This window comes from Mirounga leonina, unplaced genomic scaffold (assembly GCF_011800145.1).
Source record: "Mirounga leonina isolate KUSES-001 unplaced genomic scaffold, KU_Mleo_1.0 Mir_97, whole genome shotgun sequence".
In the NCBI taxonomy this organism is placed as follows: Eukaryota; Metazoa; Chordata; class Mammalia; order Carnivora; family Phocidae; genus Mirounga; species Mirounga leonina.
The window spans coordinates 5902344-5921994 of record NW_023270889.1 but is presented as its reverse complement, the minus strand read 5'-3'; the positions used below and the strand labels follow the sequence as shown (position 1 = coordinate 5921994).

The window sequence follows — 19651 nt, the reverse complement described above, 5'->3', positions numbered from 1 at the left end:
AGTATAAAAAAAAAAAATTGTAGTGTATTTTGTTATACATTCTCCTCAGAAATTTTGAGATGTTTAGAGGATCCTTTCTTCCATATTAAACGTTCAGAAACCACTAGACTTACAGAACTTTTGAAACCTTTTTTTTATTATGTTATTTATTTTCTCCTTGTCAGATGTTCTGTTATCTTATTGCTTTGGCATTATTTCTAACACCATTTTCCCCATCCTGTTTGAACTCTCCTTCCCACACAGTCCACTGACTTGCTCCCTCATTTATTTCAGAGCACTGCTCAATGTCACCCTGTTTATAAAGCCTTCTCTAGCTGCCCTATGTAAATTGAGAACTCCCCCTAACCTGCAGCAGCTATTCTCTTTCCTTGTTTTCCTTATCTCCATAGCATGTGTCACCCTTGAAATACTATATATTTACATGTTTACTGAATTTATGTGTTTATTTAATGTCACTTCCCCTGATTGTGCACACCACAAGGATGGGAAGTTTGGTGTGTTTTGTTCACTGTTGTGTCCCCAGCACCTAGAAGAGTGCCTGACACATAACAGGTACTCCTAAATATTTGTTGAATAAGTGAATGGTTAAACTCAAAACTCCTATCTTTTCTGACTTTAGGGAATAACATCTATTTTAGGATACTGTGCTGAGAGCCACTTGGATACTGTTTTAAAAGTTCTTAAAACATTCCAAGATCGGGAAAAGTTTTTCATGAATCGATGTAAGGTAAAAAGAATAACCTTCTCTCCCAAAGCTTTGGTCAGAGCGAGGGCAAATGACACTGGTTCCTTCAGTAAACATCCTTTTCCATATCATACTTGTTCCTGTCCCCAGGTCTTTATTACAGGTGAGAACTGCCCAAGCCCAGACCCTGTAGAATGACCAGCTGTCTAATAGGTCTACTCCAGTTTCTGTCACTAATGCTGATCTGGAAGGTCCTAAGGAGTTCTCTGTGTGCCTAGTTTTGTCCCTCTACCAGCTGCTCAGGTCTCATGGCCAGTTTCCACCGTGTACACTCTGCTTTCCCTGAAGGAAAGGGATTTAATAAATAAAAATTAATCCAAGCTTTCTCACAGGGACCTCTTTTAAAGCCCAATAGATCCACAATACAGTCTCAGGTGTTTAAATTTGACCAAGCAAGAGTATCAGTTTTAGACTAATTTTCATCATCTCAGTCCCATTTCTTAATCCCTGTCGTGGTCCGTAGGACTAGGAAGCAACATGGAGGAAAGGAAACACCTTCAGTCATAATTTTCATGTCTCTCTTTCAGGGTATTTTTTCTGGGAAAAAGAGCCTGACCAAGACTGATGTCATGGTAATCTATGGAGCCGTGGCCCTCCATGCTCCCAAGGGTCAACTCCTCACCAGGCTTGATCAAGACATTGTTTCCCAAGTCCTGTTTCTTTATGGCCAGTGCTCTCAGGTAACGGCCAGCACAGGGTGCCTTGATTTCCGGGCTGGGGTTCCTAAACCTTGGAGGGGCTCACCTCTTGGGAATATTCATGCTCAAAGGATACAGACAAAAGGCAAGATAACATCTGGTATGTTTGGAAGATGAGAACATAAAAGAACAGAAAAATGCATTATGAAACAGGGCCAGGCAATTTGTTTCTTGTCTAAGGCTTTGGGTAGTTCATGGCCTATGATACCTTCCTAGACCAAGTACCTATAGCAGTCTCCCCCAAGTTTGAACTTCAAATAATTACTCCAGTACTACTATAGAGCAGCTGGTTCATTACTTCCCTGTTATAGTCTCTGAAGTGTTATTAATGGTAGTTTAACCTTTTACATGGTATAGATAAACCACCTAAAACAGTGCCTCATGAATAATAAGTGCAATACATGTATTTTTAAATGAATAAAAATACATTATTAATCAACCTACTCAATCTACCTCATGTTGTACCATTTCACACACTCCCCAACACACACATTCATACCGGTCACCCTTCCTGTCCTTGATGTTCCTCAAATATGCCAGGAATATTCCTGCCTCAGAACCCCACAACTGAGTTGGAATTCATCTGATCATTTCTGTCCCCTATAATACTTTATATATCTTTAATAAAGTGCTTTAGATATATTGTCAATTTGGCCATTTTGCTGACAAGTACCAGGTTAACTACCTAAAAATCACCTTGGAATCAAGTTTGAAGTACAGCTTCCCAGAGCCATTTTTCAGGGAGATTGATTCAGTTGGTCTGGGTTGGAATCTGACATCTGTATTTTTAAGAGGTTTAGAAGTGATACTTATCCATAGCCAGGTTTCAGAAGCTTTTACTGATTACGTGCACATCTGCTCCCACATTAGATTGTCAGCACCTTGATGTTAGGGCTTGTACCTTATGCTCCCTTATCTCCGCTTCTGTGTTCTCCACACACCACCTGTTTGGTAAATCTGTTCTTGAAATTTATTCATGGGTGTATGTGATAAGAATGGAATCATAGAGAACTCGTGATATCACAGATGTAAGTGTATGCCGGTGGAAGGGAATAGGGCAGTGATCCTCACACTTCGGTTGCATGAGAACTACCTGGAGCCCTGTTAAAAATAGAGATCCTTAATGAATCACAGTCTTCAGGGATGGATCTCTGAATCTGTATTTTTAACATGCTCCTCAAAAGGTGATTCTGATGTACCCAAAATTTGATAAGCAATGATGAAAACCAAAAACATAATTGAGAAAAAGATGGTTCATGTTATATTAATTTTTAGTCAATCATTGAGGAAAATTATGATAAAAATACAAGAGGAAAGGAGATAAAGATGTCTTAGATAAGGATGACTGTACACTTTCAAGGTACAGTCAATTCTTCTGTAGCACAACATATGCACAAGATAGTACAAGAAAAAGCACACAGATTACGGAGAAATGGGGGAGGGGCACAACGTTCAAAAACCCCATCAAGGACATATAAAAAATAGGAATCTAATTTTATTTTTTTAAGATTTTATTTATTTATTTGAGAGAGAGATAGCGAGAGAGAGCACAAGCAGGGGGGTGGGGGTGGAGAGGGAGAAGCAGTCTCCCCATGGAGCAGGGAGCCCATCGCAGGGCTTGATCCCAGGACCCTGGGATCATGACCTGGGCCACCCAGGTGCCCCTGGAATCTAATTTTAAAATCCATCTAAGAAGTACATAAATACTACAAAAAAATATGGCATTTTTTCTTGAAAAACACCTGAATTCACTTGGGAAAGTTACAAGTTGATTGTGAAATGGTGATAAGGAAGAAAGGTCATCTGAAATCAGACAGACAGCTAGAATGGCAGATTTGAATGGGAAACAGCTCATACCATGGTAAACTGAACCAGTTGGCATGTTTGAGGTGTTCGTGTGAGTATTCCTACATGGGTCAGTTCAGCTAGCTCACCTTTTGCTGTCATGGACAAGACTGTGCATAAGCAAACACAAAATTCAGAATGTACTAGAAGTATTTACTCACATATCAATTTCACTGAAACAAATTTGCATTTTTCAAGGCAAGCATCATAGCAGAACTGACTATATCTCAGTTCCAAAGTCAGCTGCCCCATTAACTTTCATTTTATAGCTTTTCACTGCTCTTTCTGCCAAGAGCCTCTACACTTATTCTTATCAAAGTCTGGTAGAACCTCTTTAAATCATGAGGCTTGAAACCCAAAGGCTTGATTTCTTTATGCTGCTTTCTGTAGATTAGACTCACCTGGGGAAAAAGTCTGCCAAGGTACAGGGTCTCATTTTGGAAATGGGGGAAGAAGTGAACAGCCCCCGCCCTTTAGCAAGACTCAGTGTCCTGCTTAGCTGTTGTTTTCAGGTTGGTGGGTGGGTCTTTTCGCTGGTGGAGGGAACTCTTAACTGCTGCTCTAGTATCTGCTTTTGCCTTTGGTTTTGCAGGTTCTGGGCATGTCTGTGATGAGCAAGGTATGCAATATATTTGATATATTTCAATACATAGCATGCTCCCTGGAAATGCAGTAGGCATAGATGTCCTCTTGGTTTGATTCCAGAGGAAAAGATCCCAATATACAACTAATCAATCCGATCCTGAAACCAGGATCCCTGAGACTAATCAGGACAGAACAGAGAGATATATTTGGTTCCAGGTGGCTTGGGAGTTATACTGTAACCTAGAGCAGTGTTCTTAGAACTACGCGCTGTGACCCACCAGAAGACCATGAAATTAGTCTAATAGATCTAATAAATCACAACCAGCAAATTTTTGTAATGAAATAAAAGAGAAATAGAAGAGTACATTGCATTTGGCAATAAGAAGTATCATAAAACTTTCATTTCACTTATTATATATATATATAATGTTATATCTATATATAGTGCATGTAAACTGTTTCCTAAAATTTGTGTGGTTTATGGTCCAAAAAGTTTGAAAGCCACTGCTGTATAGAACCTCAGTCTATGGGGGACAGGGATTGGGTGGGGGGAGTAGAATTTGACCTTGGTTTTTAACTTCCCTGCAACTTTGACCCCAGACTGAGGTAGAGATAGCAAAAGAAGCAGCAATTCTCATTTCTGTCTGGGCACATAGTTCAACCCTAAGTCAAGAACTGGGTTTATAGAACCAGGTATGGAACCCAAGACTTTGGACTGCACTGTGAATCATTTTGCTTTAGGACATGGATCTGCAAATGAGTTTCACAAGAACTATCACTGAGATTGGTATTGCTGTCCACGATGCTGAGGATAAGGGATTCAAGTTCTCCTACAAGGAGGTGCTGCTGGGTTACATGCTGGTAAGTGTGCAGAGAGGACATGAGCAAGATCTTGAAAAGTCTGTTACCGAAAGTCAGAGCTATGTTTTTTTAAATGGGTACAATGCGCTAGTCCCAGGTAACAGATCTCTGCCATTATATGGACAAAGGGCACCCAACAGTCCAATGGGGCTGCAGCTGCATCTGGAAACTCCCCCAAATCGTTTCTAGAATTTTTCCTCCCTTTGTGTTGCAGAAATTCATCAGGGATGAGCCACTGGACTCTCTAGCTAGCCCTGTTCGGTGGAAAGCCTTAATCGCCATCAGATACCTCAGGTAAAAAAGTTTTCTTGCTCTCATTTAAAAAAATATTTCCTCCCCAAAATCCTCCTTCTGATCAACTGACTTATCAATCAGTGGATACTCCAGTGTACCCTCCCCCAAATTGAACACAGCTCATCAATGGGTTTGTTTTTTTTTTCTCTTTCTCAAATAGGGGCTTTTCCCTCTTTTCAAACTTACAGAACTGACTGAGAGGCCGACCCTTCGATGACTGACAGGGATAAAGAGCTACTCAGAGGAGTCAGATTTATTGATACAGGAGGATGGAAGTTTCTGTGCAGAAGGAAATTTCTCTTCCTAGACCTTGGCAAATTTTAATATTCCCATTAAAAACTTATGAAAGCCCTAATCATATTTTAGTTGGTTAGTAGCAATAAACCTGCAGAAGGAAATGATTTTAACCAAATTTTTAAAATAATATTTCCCCCTGCAGTAAAAGAAATATAAATTCATAGTTAAAACTTGGAAACTATAAAAACTTTTTAAAAAATAATAAAAATCACCCCTTATTTTCAACATTTTGGTATACGTCCTTCAAGTTTTTATACCTAATTCTTCATGTTAAGTACAGAGCTGAGAACCTACTCTACGTATGGCTGTGCATCCTATTTTTTCCTTACTTCTCCTTACATATTCCCCCATTGTTACCAATTCTTCACCAACATTGTTCTTTCTTCATTGTTTTAAAAGAAATATTTTCATTGTGGTAAAATACCCATAAAACGTATCATCTTAACCATTTTTTTTTTAAAGATTTTTTATTTATTTATCTGAGAGAGAGAATGGGAGACAGAGAGCATGAGAGGGGGAGGATCAGAGGGAGAAGCAGACTCCCTGCCGAGCAGGGAGCCCGATGCGGGACTTGATCCCGGGACTCCAGGATCATGACCTGAGCCGAAGGCAGTCGCTTAACCAACTGAGCCACCCAGGCGCCCCTCATCTTAACCATTTTTAAGTGTATATTTCAGTAGTGTTAAGTACAATCGTATTGTTATGCTATCAACCTCAAGAATTCGTCCCATCTTGCACAACTGAAGCTCTATACGCATTAAACAACAAACTCCCCATTCCCTCCTCCCACCAGTGCTGGCAACCACCATTCTACCTTCTGTGTTTATGAATTACATACTTCAGTTACCTAATATAAATGGAATCATGCAGTATTTCTTTTTGTGTCTTGCTTATTTCACTAGAATGATGTCCATCCATGTGACAACATGTGTCAAAATTTCATTTCTGTTTAAGGCTGAATAATATTCCATATAGCGTGTACACTATATTTTGTTAATCCATTCATCCAATGGATGCTTGGGTTGTGTTCATATTTTGACTGCTGTGAATAGTGCTGCTAATGAACACGGGTCCATGAATATCTCTTCTAGACCTTGCTTTCAATTCTTTTGAGTATATACCCAAAAGTAGGATTGTTGGATCATATGATAATTCTATTATTTTTAATTTTTTGAGGTATTACCATACTTCTTTTTATAGCAGTGATACCATTTTACATTCCTATGATCACGGCATAAGCGTTCTAATTTTTCCATATTTTTGCCAACACTTGTTTTTTTCTGGTTTCTTTTTTAAGATTTATTTATTTATCTTAGAGAGAGAGAGTGCACGAGCAGGGGGAGGGGCAGAGGGAGAGAGAGAGAGAATCTCAAGCAGACTCCCCGCTGAGCTCAGAGCCCCACATGGGGCTGAATCCCAGGACCCTGAGATCATGACCTGAATGGAAACTAACCATGTCCTTTTTCAAGATGATTTTGGCTATTTGGGATCCCTTGAGATTTCATATGAATTTTAGGATGGATTTTTCTATTTCTACAAAAACTGCCATTGGGATTTTTTGGGGATTGCATTAAATCTATAAACTGCTTTGGGTAATATGGGTATCTTAACAATAGTAAGTCCTCAAATCCATGAACGTGGGATGTTTTTCCATTTATTTGTATCTTCTTTAATTTCCTTTAACAATGTTTCATGGTTTTCAGTGTACAAATCTTTTGCTTCCTTGGTTAAATAAAGTATTTTATTCTTTTTGATGCTATTATAAGTGGAATTGTTAATTTCCTTTTTGATTGTTCATTGTTAATGTATAGAAACAACTGATCTGTGTGTGCTCATTTTGTATTCTACAACATTGTTTAATTTGTTTATTATAATAATTTTTTTGTGAACTGTAGCGTTTTCTATGTATAAGATCATGTCATCTGCAAATGGAGATAGTTTACTTCTTCCTTTCCAATCTAGATGGCTTTTATTTCTTCTTCTTGCCTAATAGCTCTGACTAGGACTTACAGTATTATGTTGAATAAAAGTGGCAAAAGCAGGCATCCTTATCTTGCTCCTGATCTTAAATTTTCCTCTAAATCTTAGAGGAAAAATGTACAGTCTTTCACCATTGATATATTAGCTGTAGGCTTTTCATATATGGCCTTTATTATATTGAGGTAAGAAACAGCATTTTCAATAACTGCTTAATAACTTATTGTATAGATATGTCTCATATTACTTAACCAACCTCCTCTTGCTTTGTCAGTTTTTAAAACTATAAATAATATTTTGGTGAACACCTTTATGTGAAAAGTGCTCTCTGAACTTTAATTATTAAAGCTGACAATTTGGTTCAGTAAATATTATTCAGTGTCATCCACGTATCAGGCATGGAGATAGATTTAAAAAGGATAATCATTAACAAAATATGGCCTTGCCCTGAGCAAAATATGGCCTTGCCTACTGGGTAAAATAGATGCAAAACATACCCACCTAATTTCTCCAAAATGTAGTAAGAACCAACATAAGGGAAGGCACAGGTTGCCATGTTTACAAAGATAAGTGAAGTTTGAAGAAAGCTCAAATAAATAAATCTTGAAGATGAGTTAAGAATTAACTAGGCTCTAAGACAGTGTTGTCAAGTAGAACTAGAATGCAAGTCACATATGTAATTTAAAATTTTCTAGTAGTCACTTTTAAAAGAGTAAAAAAAGAAACAAAGTAATTTTAATAATTATTTTGCTTAATCCAATATATTCAGTATATTATTATTTCAACATGTATTTGATATTTAAAAAGGTGATGAGATAATTTACATGATTTTTCATACTAAATCTCCAAAATCCAGTGTATTTTATAATTACAGCATGTCTTAATTCAGACTAGCCACACTCAGGTGCTGGATAGCTACATGTTGCTGGTGGCTACCCTCATTTGGACAGAACACGTATAGAACTTGCAAACTGATCTCTAATGACTGAAAACCAATTAGCGTTTGCCTGGGGCCAGTGTGAAGAAAGAGATGAGCCACAAAGGGGCATAAGGAAAAATCTAGATGTTCTATATTGATTATAGTGGCGGTTTCATGGGTGTGAAACTCATTTAATTGCACAGTTTAAATGGATGCAGCTTGTTGTGCATAAATTATACCTCAATAAGTTGATTTTTTTTTTAAGTCAGCCAGATGAAAAGACTGTTTGGTTTATATCAACATATTTAACACTTTCAATAGACCTGTCTCAGCTGGTACTGACTTTTACTCCCCTATGAGAGAACCAATTTCCCCCTGCCCTGACCATGTCATCATTTTTAATTTCTTTGCTAATATGATAGCTGACAAGCAGTAGTGTATTGTCTTGATTTACATTTATTAAATAATATTTATATTTATTAAATAATAAATGGGGATTTTCATGTTTATTGAACATTTTTCCAAGTTATGTCTAGGTTTGTTCATATCTTCATGATGCTTATAGTAAATGGCTGGAAGAAATAAGGGGAGGAAGGAAGGAAGGAAGGAAGGAAGGAAGGAAGGAAGGAAGGAAGGAAGGAAGGAAGGAAGGAAGGAAGAGAGGGAGTGAAGGAAGGAAGGAGGGAGGGGGGAAGGAAGATTCCAGCCGCTTTACTGTAAGTACATTCAGTATGTGTAACACTCCTTAATAGCATGAGAAGACATATGAAATTGATAAAACAGCTCCAAACTTAGAATCTTCCCCCCACACCCCCTCCCCACAAAACCCATGAGCACTAGAAAAAACAAGTAGGTTAATGTTATCACAGAACCTATAATAAAGGGCTAAGTAACACAAAGCTAGTGATGATTTGTTTATCACTCTAATAAATCAGAAATGAGACATGTTGACTGTGCGCACCAATACCGTCTGATTCTATGTCCCCAACCTCTCCCTACTTCTGTCACCATCTCCCTCAACATTCCAACATGTCAGCAAGCATTTCTGACCCCCTCAGATGTGGTTGGCAGTTCTTGGGAACTCTTCTGAGCTATGTTTTACTTGTCCTCATAATACCCATCCCTCCACATGGTTCTCATTTCAGTAAACTGAAACCTCAGCTCTCACTAAATGACCACCTAAATATTCTTGAAGAGAATATTCGCAGGCTGCTTCCCCTGCCACCTCTGGAAAAACTCAAAGATGGAGGCGAGACAGATAAGGACAAGGAGCACATTAATGTATGTGGGGGTGAGGCCTGAGTAGAATCAAGAGCTACAGTGGGACTCTACCCTCCTGCCTCAGCCTGACGCTCATGCTCACATTGGATTGCAGTTTCTCTACGAACGATCCATGGATGCTCTAGGAAGGCTGCTGAAGACCATGATGTGGGATAACGTGAAAGCAGAGGACTGCCAAGAAATGTTCAATGTGAGTCGGGCCATTGCTCAAACTGATTCCCACATTCCCTCATTTGTGCTGCAGGGCAACACTCCAGACTCTACCTCATACTCTTCACAGGGAGCTGTGCAGCCTGACCCATTTAACCCGTCACATAGGGCCAGTCCACTTAAGCATTATTTGTGGGAGGTGAGCACCCTGTTATAAGAGACAGAGAAAGAGCAAGAGCCAGAGAATGGGAATGAGTGAATATGAGGAGTACTAAGGAAAGAACATTTATTCTTTGACCAACAGCTTCTCCGAATGTGGCTTGTTTCACAAAAAGATTGGGAAAGAGAAAGAGCCTTCCAGATCACCGCAAAAGTGCTGACAAATGATATTGAGGTAAGTAATCCCCTGGAATGAATAGATTTCACTGCTTGCTAACAAAAGGGATCTTGGAGGCCTCTGGAATCCACAGCCCCTGCATGATGGAGCTCCAGTCCCAGAATGGAGTGCTTCCCAGAAAACCACCTAAGAGGTATCTCAGAACCCCAGGGTGTGGCAAGTAGGATTAAACTGTTTGGTTGCCTTTGCATGCTCCCTAGCTCACTTTTCCACTGCCCTTAAAGGGAAGGTTCAAGATTCAATTTCATTCTAAGGACCTTTAGGGGGAAAACAAGGGACTTCACATCCAGTGTTGTTGGGACTATCCTGGGATGTTGTCAAGCCACCCCATCACTTTGGGGGTCTCCTTTATCCTGCAGGCACCAGAGAACTTTAAAATTGGCTCACTCCTCGGCCTCCTGGCTCCTCACTCCTGTGACACCCTGCCCACCATCCGTCAAGCGGCTGCCAGCTCCACTATTGGTCTGTTCTGTATAAAAGGTGAGGGAAAGATGAGAAGCCCACAAATGAAGAGAAGATACCTGTTTTCTCTTGTTCTTGGTTTTTCCTTGTCTCTCTCTCTCTCTCCCCAGTTCAGCCATTTCTGCGTTCTAATGCCTTCATTATGTCACAGAATTTGTCTCTCTTTTGGATCTTTTTTCCCCAATGGCTCTGTTTTTCTATTTTTAAAAATAAAGATAATAACACCAAAGCATCATAAAGGTCCATTGAGGTAGGTAGAAATGTTTTGATTTAAATCACTGGGCACTTGGGAGTATTAACAATGCCTCCTCTATCACGTGGATTTCTTCAGGAGGAAACTGTACTATTATTATGATGCTAAGTGATTTTCAAAGTTCTCTAAGAGAGACAACTTTGTGGAGGTTTTTCCGGCTTCCAGAACAAGACCTCGTCTACCGTCCAAGTATATGTGGAGTGGCAATATCAGGAAATGTAAGGAATTTTAAAACCTAGTCTCAGGCTGAAACCAATGAATCAGGGCCTTGGGTCCAGTTTAAATCAGCAGGTGCTTTCCGGAGAATGGCCCTGCACTGTGCATGCGCATTTCTGTGCAGCCCTGGCAGGCCAGGAACTCTGGTCTAGGTTTAGCGCCATCTCACACCTGTGTTCCACTCCTCTTTCTTTTAGGTGTTCATAAAATGCTTATTAAGTTCTTTCCATGTGTCAGGCACTTCTCTGATGCTGGAGGCACAGAGATAATTACAATTCTAAAATTCACATAAGGAAAGTATATTAAAACCAAAAGGTGGGATTTGGTTGGGCGGAAGGGAGCGGTTGGTTAGTTGGTCAAAAAGAAAAAAAAAAAAAACTATTTAGCAGAGTCAAGATAGGTATGAAAGTCCTTTGGGATATGGGAAAATAATTCATTATCTTGTACCAAGCCAGAAAATAAAAAAAGAGTTAAGGAAGTAAGAACTAAGGGGCCATCCCAGTAAGAGAAGAAATGTGTCAGAGAGGAAACTCATAGGAAGAGAGGAATTTCAATCCTATTATTGTTCCACCTATTCTTCCTTTAGTGTATTTCATTTTCCTGAAACATACAAAATTCAGGTTCTCAAATACTCTTTGTTAATAAGAAATCCCAGGGGCGCCTCGGGGGCTCAGTCGTTAAGTGTCCGCCTTCGGCTCAGGTCATGATCCTGGGGTCCTGAGACTGAGCCCCGCATCAGTCTCCCTGCTCAGTGGGAAGCCTGCTTCTCCCTCTTCCACTACCTCTGCTTGTGTTCCCTCTCTCGCGCTGTGTCTCGATCAAATAAATAAATAAAAATCTTAAAAAAAATAAAAAATCCCTTACTTCATTATTTGTTTTAACTTTTTTCCTTGATAGATCAAATAGCATGACAGAGAGAAAGAATATGATTATTAAACACCAGCTGAATACAAGTAACTAGTGTGATGCTAAATTAAATACCCATTTAAAACTCAGTTTTGAGATGAGAGCACTGAAGTTAAGAAATTTACCAGCTCCAGAAAGTAGTAGAGCTGGGCTGTGAGCCCAGGTCTGTGTGTTCTACTGGGCTGGGCTGCCTTCCATAGAAGGGTTCAGGTGTTAGTTTCCACAATTACTCTACATTCAAACAGCAAACAGAAAATGGTTACTGTTTAGGTCTGAGTTTATTAATTGGTTTCTACAATCAGTTGCAAAGTTGCTGATGTTCCTATTGCAATAGTTAGCTTTCCATTTCCATTTTTCCAGAAGTGGCTTACTACGAAAGGGAACTCCAACAGAGACAGCAGTGTGGCAGAATAGTGAGAGCTTAGGCATGGGTGCCAGGCAGACCAGGGCTCAAATTCTGTCTCTCCTAGTTTTAGTCTCTGGATAACTGTGGCCACATGGCTTTATAGCTCTCTGCCTCAGCTTTCTTGTCTGCAAAATCAGGAGCATCTACTTCAGATGATATTGATGAGTAATAAATGAGATCATTGTATGCAGAGGATTTAGCCCCGTGCCAGCATGCAGAAACTACTCAATATGTTTGCTCTTACGCCCACCCTCTCATCAGACAGGCGTCGTGCATTTGTTAAAAGTATCCAGCAGCTGAATTAGGGTCATGTCAGAGTATAGCCAACCTCTTTAACCCCTATCAGGTCTTTGAACTCTTGCATCTGTCTCCCCTTGTGGATTTTAGGCACTCACCTGGAGGTGGAAAGACTGCAGAGTCTGCAGGAAGGGTTGCAATGTGACAATGTGCAGGTCCAGATCAACATTTCTTCTAAAATAGCAAAGGTAATAGATACGGAGGACTGGCCGAGGGATGTAAAGATGATTCTGGGTTGATTTCCAAATGAGTAAGCTGTGTATGCCCCACTACCAAGGAGAGCAACAGCCTAGCCATTCTTTGTCCTATCATGTGTTAACCCTGGGTACATGTGCCCAGTCAACACCTGCTACTGATCATTTCATACTCGGGGAAATCTTACGAACCAAGCATCCCTCTTCAGGATGAGGGAGGCAGTGTGGTGGAGTAGAAGGTACAAGGGCTTTGGAGTCTATCAGATGATGCTGTGTGCACTTGCTTGAAGCCCATTCTCCTCATTTCAAAAAAAAAAAAAAAAAATGCATAACCTACCTCTCAGAGTTGTTCTGAGGATTGGTCAATGAATTCATTCATTTATTTAATCATTTATTCATTCACCTACTATGCCCTATGCACCTACCATATGCTAGATATTGTTCTAGGCTCTAAGAATAGAAAAAGACAAAACGCTTACCCTCAGTCATTATGACCATATACTTACAGGGAGAAGTGAACTGTCTTGAGGACAAGGTGTCTCTTCCTAATTTGTAAAAACCCCTTCTAAGCTCGTGGTGTGTCTGTAAGAAGGAATATGATCAGATTTATATTTCCAAAGTGTCATCTAGCTGCTGTGTTTAGACTATGATACAGGCCAGCAAGAGTGAAATTAATGAAAAAAAAATCAGCTTGGAGGAAACTTCAAGAATCCAGGTGTGAGATTAGGTGGCTTGGACTAAGGTGGCAGCAGCAGAGATGACAAGAAGGTGACCAGAATAAGGGAGAGAAGCCAGTTGGGGGGCACAGAGGGAACATATGTCAAATGCCTAAGAAAGTGTCTGATACATAGTAGGTGCTCAGAAACATGAGCCCCCTTCCTTCCTTTCTTCCTAAATCATCATCCATCCCAATGTGAGAAGAAAAAAAACACAGGTAACCACTGAGTATGGAGCCCAGGCAAGCATTTGGCGTTACATAGAACAGACGTGGCAGTCTAGTCCTTTGATCTTGGAATCAAAATACCTCAAACTGGTTGAGACATGCACCTGCTAATGAAAAGGGATTAATTTCCTTTCAAGAACAGTTCTACCAAATATCAGTCATCGGGCCACTTAATGCAGAGGGAAGTCAGTTGTGAATAGGAATGTTTTCATACCTACAAACTCATAATCATGACCATCTTGCTTGATTAAAGCCCCAGACAATGTCCCTGGAATTCATTCAAACTGCCTGTTTGAATGAATTCATTGACCAATCCTCAGAACAACTCTGAGAGGTAGGTTATGCATTTTTTTTTTTTTTAAATGAGGAGAATGGGCTTCAAGCAAGTGCACACAGCATCATCTGATAGACTCCAAAGCCCTCCATTAGCGCACACACACACACACACACACACACTGCTGTCACCCATTTGTATGGTTCTTGTACTTAGAGACCAAAATTGTAAAGCTTTTATTTTCTAGAACTTTTGTTGACTACTCTTAATTTTGAAACATGGAAGTGCAAAAGACAGAACTCATAATAATTCATACTTACATGGATATTGTGATACATTCAGTATTGAACATGGCACTTAGTACATGGTGATTGATTTTCCTACATTCTCAAGCCTTAGCTTTTCCTTGGAAGACACATGACATATTTCTGTGATATATGAAATGTATGTGAGAGTAATTTATATCATAAAATCATATAAAACCATACACATTACTTTTCCCTTGTGGGGTACACTATAACTTTGAAGTTTGGAGAAGAAATTTCTTCAGCAGGCTTGGGATTCAATAAATATAAAATAATAAAAGAGTAACCCCAGGAAAAGTCTGCCTAGAGTTTCAGGGTAATGTCTATGTCTCTTTTTGTATTTTCTGTCATTTCTATACCCTAGTCATGGGTTAGCTGTTTGGAAATTCCAATGGTTTCCGATATCCTAAAACAGTAGCAGCATGTTGTATGTAGTGAGGTGGTTGATAACATGAATCTTTCTGCATACATTCTCAGATTGTCAGTAAACTCATCCCAGTTGAAGAAATTCTAATGTTCCTGGAGGAAACCCTGGATGGTCTGGAGAGCCTTAACTCCACCTGTACCCAGGCCTGTGGCATATGGATGATCGTGATCCTGAAGGAACATGGAGCTGCTTTGGAAGAACAGGTGAACTGACAGCCAGTCTGACCACTGAGCAGAATTCTAACACTTCTGAAATGCCACATTGGTTGCCATTTCTCAGCTTGTCCTCTGATGGGCAATAGGCAAGAGCATGCACAGCCTCAGGAGGCCTCCTCAGAGACCCAAGTTATGTACTAACAACCAGGCTCATGTTGAATGCTTGTCTCAACCTGTTTCAATTGCCTCTCTATTCTGTGATTTTAAAAAAAACAACAACAACAACAAAACTTGCCCAACTGTTGCTCTCTGGCCAGAGACAGCAGCTCTGAATAAGGGCATTTGGGTTCTGGAAAACTGGATTGTTAGATCTATCTGTAAGGAGGAGGGTGACTGTGTGGATCTCCTTTGGAATAGCCAATAAGAGCCAGTAGAGTTTCTAATCCCACTGCCACTCTTCAAGCTGCTCTTCCACACACCTTTAGGGTTGGTTTTCTGGTAAGGAAGGCTATCACTGGAGAACTGATTGGGGGAAACTCCTCAATCCTTGCTCCCAGCTGGAGAGTTAGTGTGAAGAAGATTTGAATTCAGGAAGCTTGGTTAAGAGCTCCAAATGGAGATGCTCTATTCTCTCCCTTGAGGTCAGAAGCAGAATTCAAGCAATTCAAAGATTAATAAGGAGAAAGAGAATCTTTAACTCAATGAAGTCACCTCAAGGGAAATACTTGAAAGTTATGGTCCTCATATCCCAGGGTCAACCACCCTAAATTAAAGAATTCTCCAATGTCTGACCTTTAGAAATTATTTCTGTGCTAATTACTCTCCAACCAGTTTTTTCAAAAATATTTATTTTTTATTAACATATAATGTATTATTTGTTTCAGGGGTACAGGTCTGTAATTCATCAGTCTTACACAATTCACAGCACTCACCATGGACATATCCTCCCCAATGTCCATCACCCAGCGACCCCACCCCTCCCACCCCCCACCACTCCAGCAACCCTCAGTTTGTTTCCTGAGATTAAGAGTCTCTTATGGTTTGTCTCCCTCTGTGGTTTCATCTTGTTTCATTTTTCCCTCCCTTCGCCCATGATCTTCACATTTTCTTTTTCAGCATTCCTCTTGTTTCTTCAATTCCACATATAAGTGAGATCATATGATACTTGTCTTTCTCTGATTGACTTATTTTGCTTAGCATAATACCCTCTAGTTCCATCCAAGTCGTTGCGAATGGCAAGATTTCATGTTTTTTGATGGCTGCATAATATTCCATTGTATATATATACCACATCTTCTTTATCCATTCATCTGTTGATGGACATCTAGGCTTTTTCCATAGTTTGGCTATTGTGGACATTGCTGCTATAAACACTGGGGTGCACGTACCCCTTCGGATCACTACATTTGTATCTTTGGGGTAAATACCCAGTAGTGCAATTGCTGGGTTGTACAGTAGCTCTATTTTCAACTTTTTGAGGAAACTCCATACTGTTTTTCAGAGTGGCTGCACCAGCTTGCCTTCCCACCAACAGTGTAAGAGGGTTCCCCTTCCTCCACATCCTTGCCAACATCTGTCATTTTATGACTTGTTAATTTTAGCCATTCTGACTGGTGTGAGGTGGTATCTCATTGAGGTTTTGATTTTGATTTCCCTGATGCCGAGTGATGTTGAGCACTTTTTCATGTGTCTGTTGGCCATTTGGATGTCTTCTTTGGAAAAATGTCTGTTCATGTCTTCTGCCCATTTCTTGATTGGATCATTTGTTCTTTGGGTGTTGAGTTTGATAAGTTCTTTATAGATTTTGGATACTAGCCCTTTATCTGATATGTCATTTGCAAATATCTTCTCCCATTCTGTTGGTTGTCTTTTGGTTTTGTTGACTGTTTCTTTTGCTGTGCAAAAGCTTTTTATCTTGATGAAGTCCCAGTAGTTCATTTTTGCTTTTGCTTCCCCTGCCTTTGGCAATGTCTCTAGGAAGAAGTTGCTGCGGCTGAGGTCAAAGAGGTTGCTGCCTGTGTTCTCCTCTAGGATTTTGAAGGACTCCTGTCTCACATTGAGGTCTTTCATCCATTTGAGTCTAATTTTGTGTGTGGTGTGAGGAAATGGTCCAGTTTCATTCTTCTGCATGTGGCTGTCCAATTTTCCCAACACCATTTGTTGAAGAGACTGTCTTTTTTCATTGGACATTCTTTCCTGCTTTGTCAAAGATTAGTTGACCATAGAGTTGAGGGTCCATTTCTGGGCTCTCTATTCTGTTCCATGGATCTATGTGTCTGTTTTTGTGCCAGTACCATACTGTCTTGATGATGACAGCTTTGTAATAGAGCTTGAAGTCCGGAATTGGGATGCCACCAGCTTTGCTTCTCTTTTTCAACATTCCTCTGGCTATTCGGGGTCTTTTCTGGTTCCATACAAATTTTAGGATTATTTGTTCCATTTCTTTGAAAAAAGTGGATGGTATTTTGATAGGGATTGCATTAAATGTGTAGATTGCTCTAGGCAGCATAGACATTTTTGCAATATTTGCTCTTCCGATCCATGAGCATGGAACCTTTTTCCATTTCTCTGTGTCTTCATCAATTTCTTTCATGAGTATTCTATAGTTTTCTGAGTACAGATTCTTTGCCTCTTTGGTTAGATTTATTCCTAGGTATCTTATGGTTTTGGGTGCAATTGTAAATGGGATCGGCTCCTTAATTTCTCTTTCTTCTCTCTTGTTGTTAGTGTGTAGAAATGCCACTGATCTTTGTGCATTGATTTTATATCCTGCCACTTTAGTAATTCCTGTATGAGTTCTAGCAGTTTTGAGATGGAGTCTTTTGGGTTTTCCACATAAAGTATCATATCATCTGCAAAGAGTGAGAGTTTGACTTCTTCTTTGCTGATTCGGATGCCTTTTATTTCTTTTTGTTGTCTGATCGCTGAGGCTAGGACTTCTAGTACTGTGTTGAATAGCAGCGGTGATAGTGGACATCCCTGCTGTTTTCCTGACCTTAGGGGAAAAGCTCTGTTTTTCCCCCTTGAAAATGACATTCACTGTGGGTTTTTCATAGATGGCTTTTATGATATTGAGGTATGTACCCTCTATCCCTACACTGTGAAGAGTTTTGATCAAGAAAGGATGCTGTACTTTGTCAAATGCTTTTTCTGCATCTATTGAGAGGATCATATCATTCTTGTTCTTTCTTTTATTAATGTGTTGTATCACACTGATTGATTTGCAGATGTCGAACCAACCTTGCAGCCCAGGAATAAATCCCACTTGGTCGGGGTGAATAAGCCTTTTAATGTACTGTTGGATCCTATTGGCTAGTGTTTTGGTGAGAATTTTTGCATCCATGTTCATCAGGGATATTGGCCTGTAGTTCTCCTTTTTGATAGAGTTTTTGGTTTTGGGATCAAGGTAATTCTGGCATCATAAAAAGAGTTTGGAAGTTTTCTTTCCATTTCTATTTTTTTGGAACAGTTTCAGAAGAATAGGTATTAATTCTTCTTTAAAGGCAAAAACATTTATTTTTTTAAAGATTTATTTATTTCAGAGAGAGAGAAAGAGCACGTGAGTCGGGGGGAGAGCAGAGGGAAAGAATCTCCAAACAGACTCCCCTCTGAGCACAGAGCCCAACGTGGGGCTCAATCCCACGACCCTGAGATCATGACCTGAGCTGAAACCAAGAGTCAGACCTCCAACCAACTGAGCCACCCAGGCACCCCCAGAAATATTTATTGAGTGCATACTATGGCAAGCACTAGGCCAAACATGAAAGAATCAAAGGCTTATAAATTTGGAATGTCGTATTTGTGTGTTTAGCACCTAAATCCTCTCCTAACATCATTGAAATGGGACTCTGTGGTAATCATACTTGCCAGATATTTATGTTTAAGGAATTATAATTCAGAGGAAATGTATTGTTTAACCTAAAAATGTCTACCCAAAATAAATAAGAGAAGTATCTACTAAAAGCAAAGTTACTTTAGCAGAGAGACTTGCCCTTCTCCAAATCTAAAATCCAAATGTATAATATCATTCCCTAGTGCCCACAAATTAACACCCAAATCTGGAAGGGTGCCCTTCAGTTTTCTCTAGGATCTGGCTTCATATTTTCTATCAAGTTATCTTCTTTTATCACCCTCATTTTCTCTGTGTTCCAAACTAGACCATTCTCCTATTCCAGAAATCTTCACCATATTTGCTTGGGCTCATGATCTCCTGCTATTTTTTTATATAGATTTTTTTAAGAGCTGTTTTAGATTCACAGCAAAATAGAGCAGATAGCCATATACCTCTCTCCCCACACACACGCCTCCTCCCTCACTATCAACACCCCATACCAGAGTAGTACATTTGCTACAATCAGTGAACCTACATCGACACATCATTATCACCTGAAGTCCATAGTTTCCAGTAAGGTTCACCTTGGCATTGACAAATACATAATTGCATGTATCCAGCATTGCAGTAACATACAGAATGGTTTCACTGCTCTAAAAATCTTCTGTGCTTTATCTATTCTCGTGCTTTTTTTTATTTTACATCTTTATCTGTATTCTTCTTTCTGACGAGGATGACTTTCCCCCACCATCTCCACCTTGCCTTTTGAGATTGCTATATATCCTTCAAGACTCAGACCAGATATCCGTCCAAAGTGACCTCAGTTACTCCCAGATTCCCCTATCAGTCCTGTGAACATCCTATATACCACTTGCCGTACATTGCCTTTTGCACAGGCCTTTGGGTACATGGCTAACATTCTTTTTTTTTTT

The 19651-nt window shown here is 39.8% G+C and overlaps 1 protein-coding gene across 1 annotated transcript in view; it reads left to right on the top strand.

Moving 5' to 3' along the window:
- The window catches only part of LOC118006511 (maestro heat-like repeat-containing protein family member 2B), a 63457-nt gene that overhangs the window by 31814 nt on the left and 11992 nt on the right, over positions 1 to 19651 (top strand). Inside the window, exons 20-30 of the mRNA XM_034999194.1 lie at positions 620 to 727; positions 1273 to 1425; positions 3881 to 3907; positions 4615 to 4734; positions 4949 to 5028; positions 9367 to 9502; positions 9597 to 9692; positions 9957 to 10046; positions 10409 to 10529; positions 12680 to 12777; positions 14783 to 14935. Coding sequence (XP_034855085.1) covers positions 620 to 727; positions 1273 to 1425; positions 3881 to 3907; positions 4615 to 4734; positions 4949 to 5028; positions 9367 to 9502; positions 9597 to 9692; positions 9957 to 10046; positions 10409 to 10529; positions 12680 to 12777; positions 14783 to 14935 — 1182 coding nt within the window. The remainder of the gene's footprint in view (positions 1 to 619; positions 728 to 1272; positions 1426 to 3880; positions 3908 to 4614; positions 4735 to 4948; positions 5029 to 9366; positions 9503 to 9596; positions 9693 to 9956; positions 10047 to 10408; positions 10530 to 12679; positions 12778 to 14782; positions 14936 to 19651) is intronic.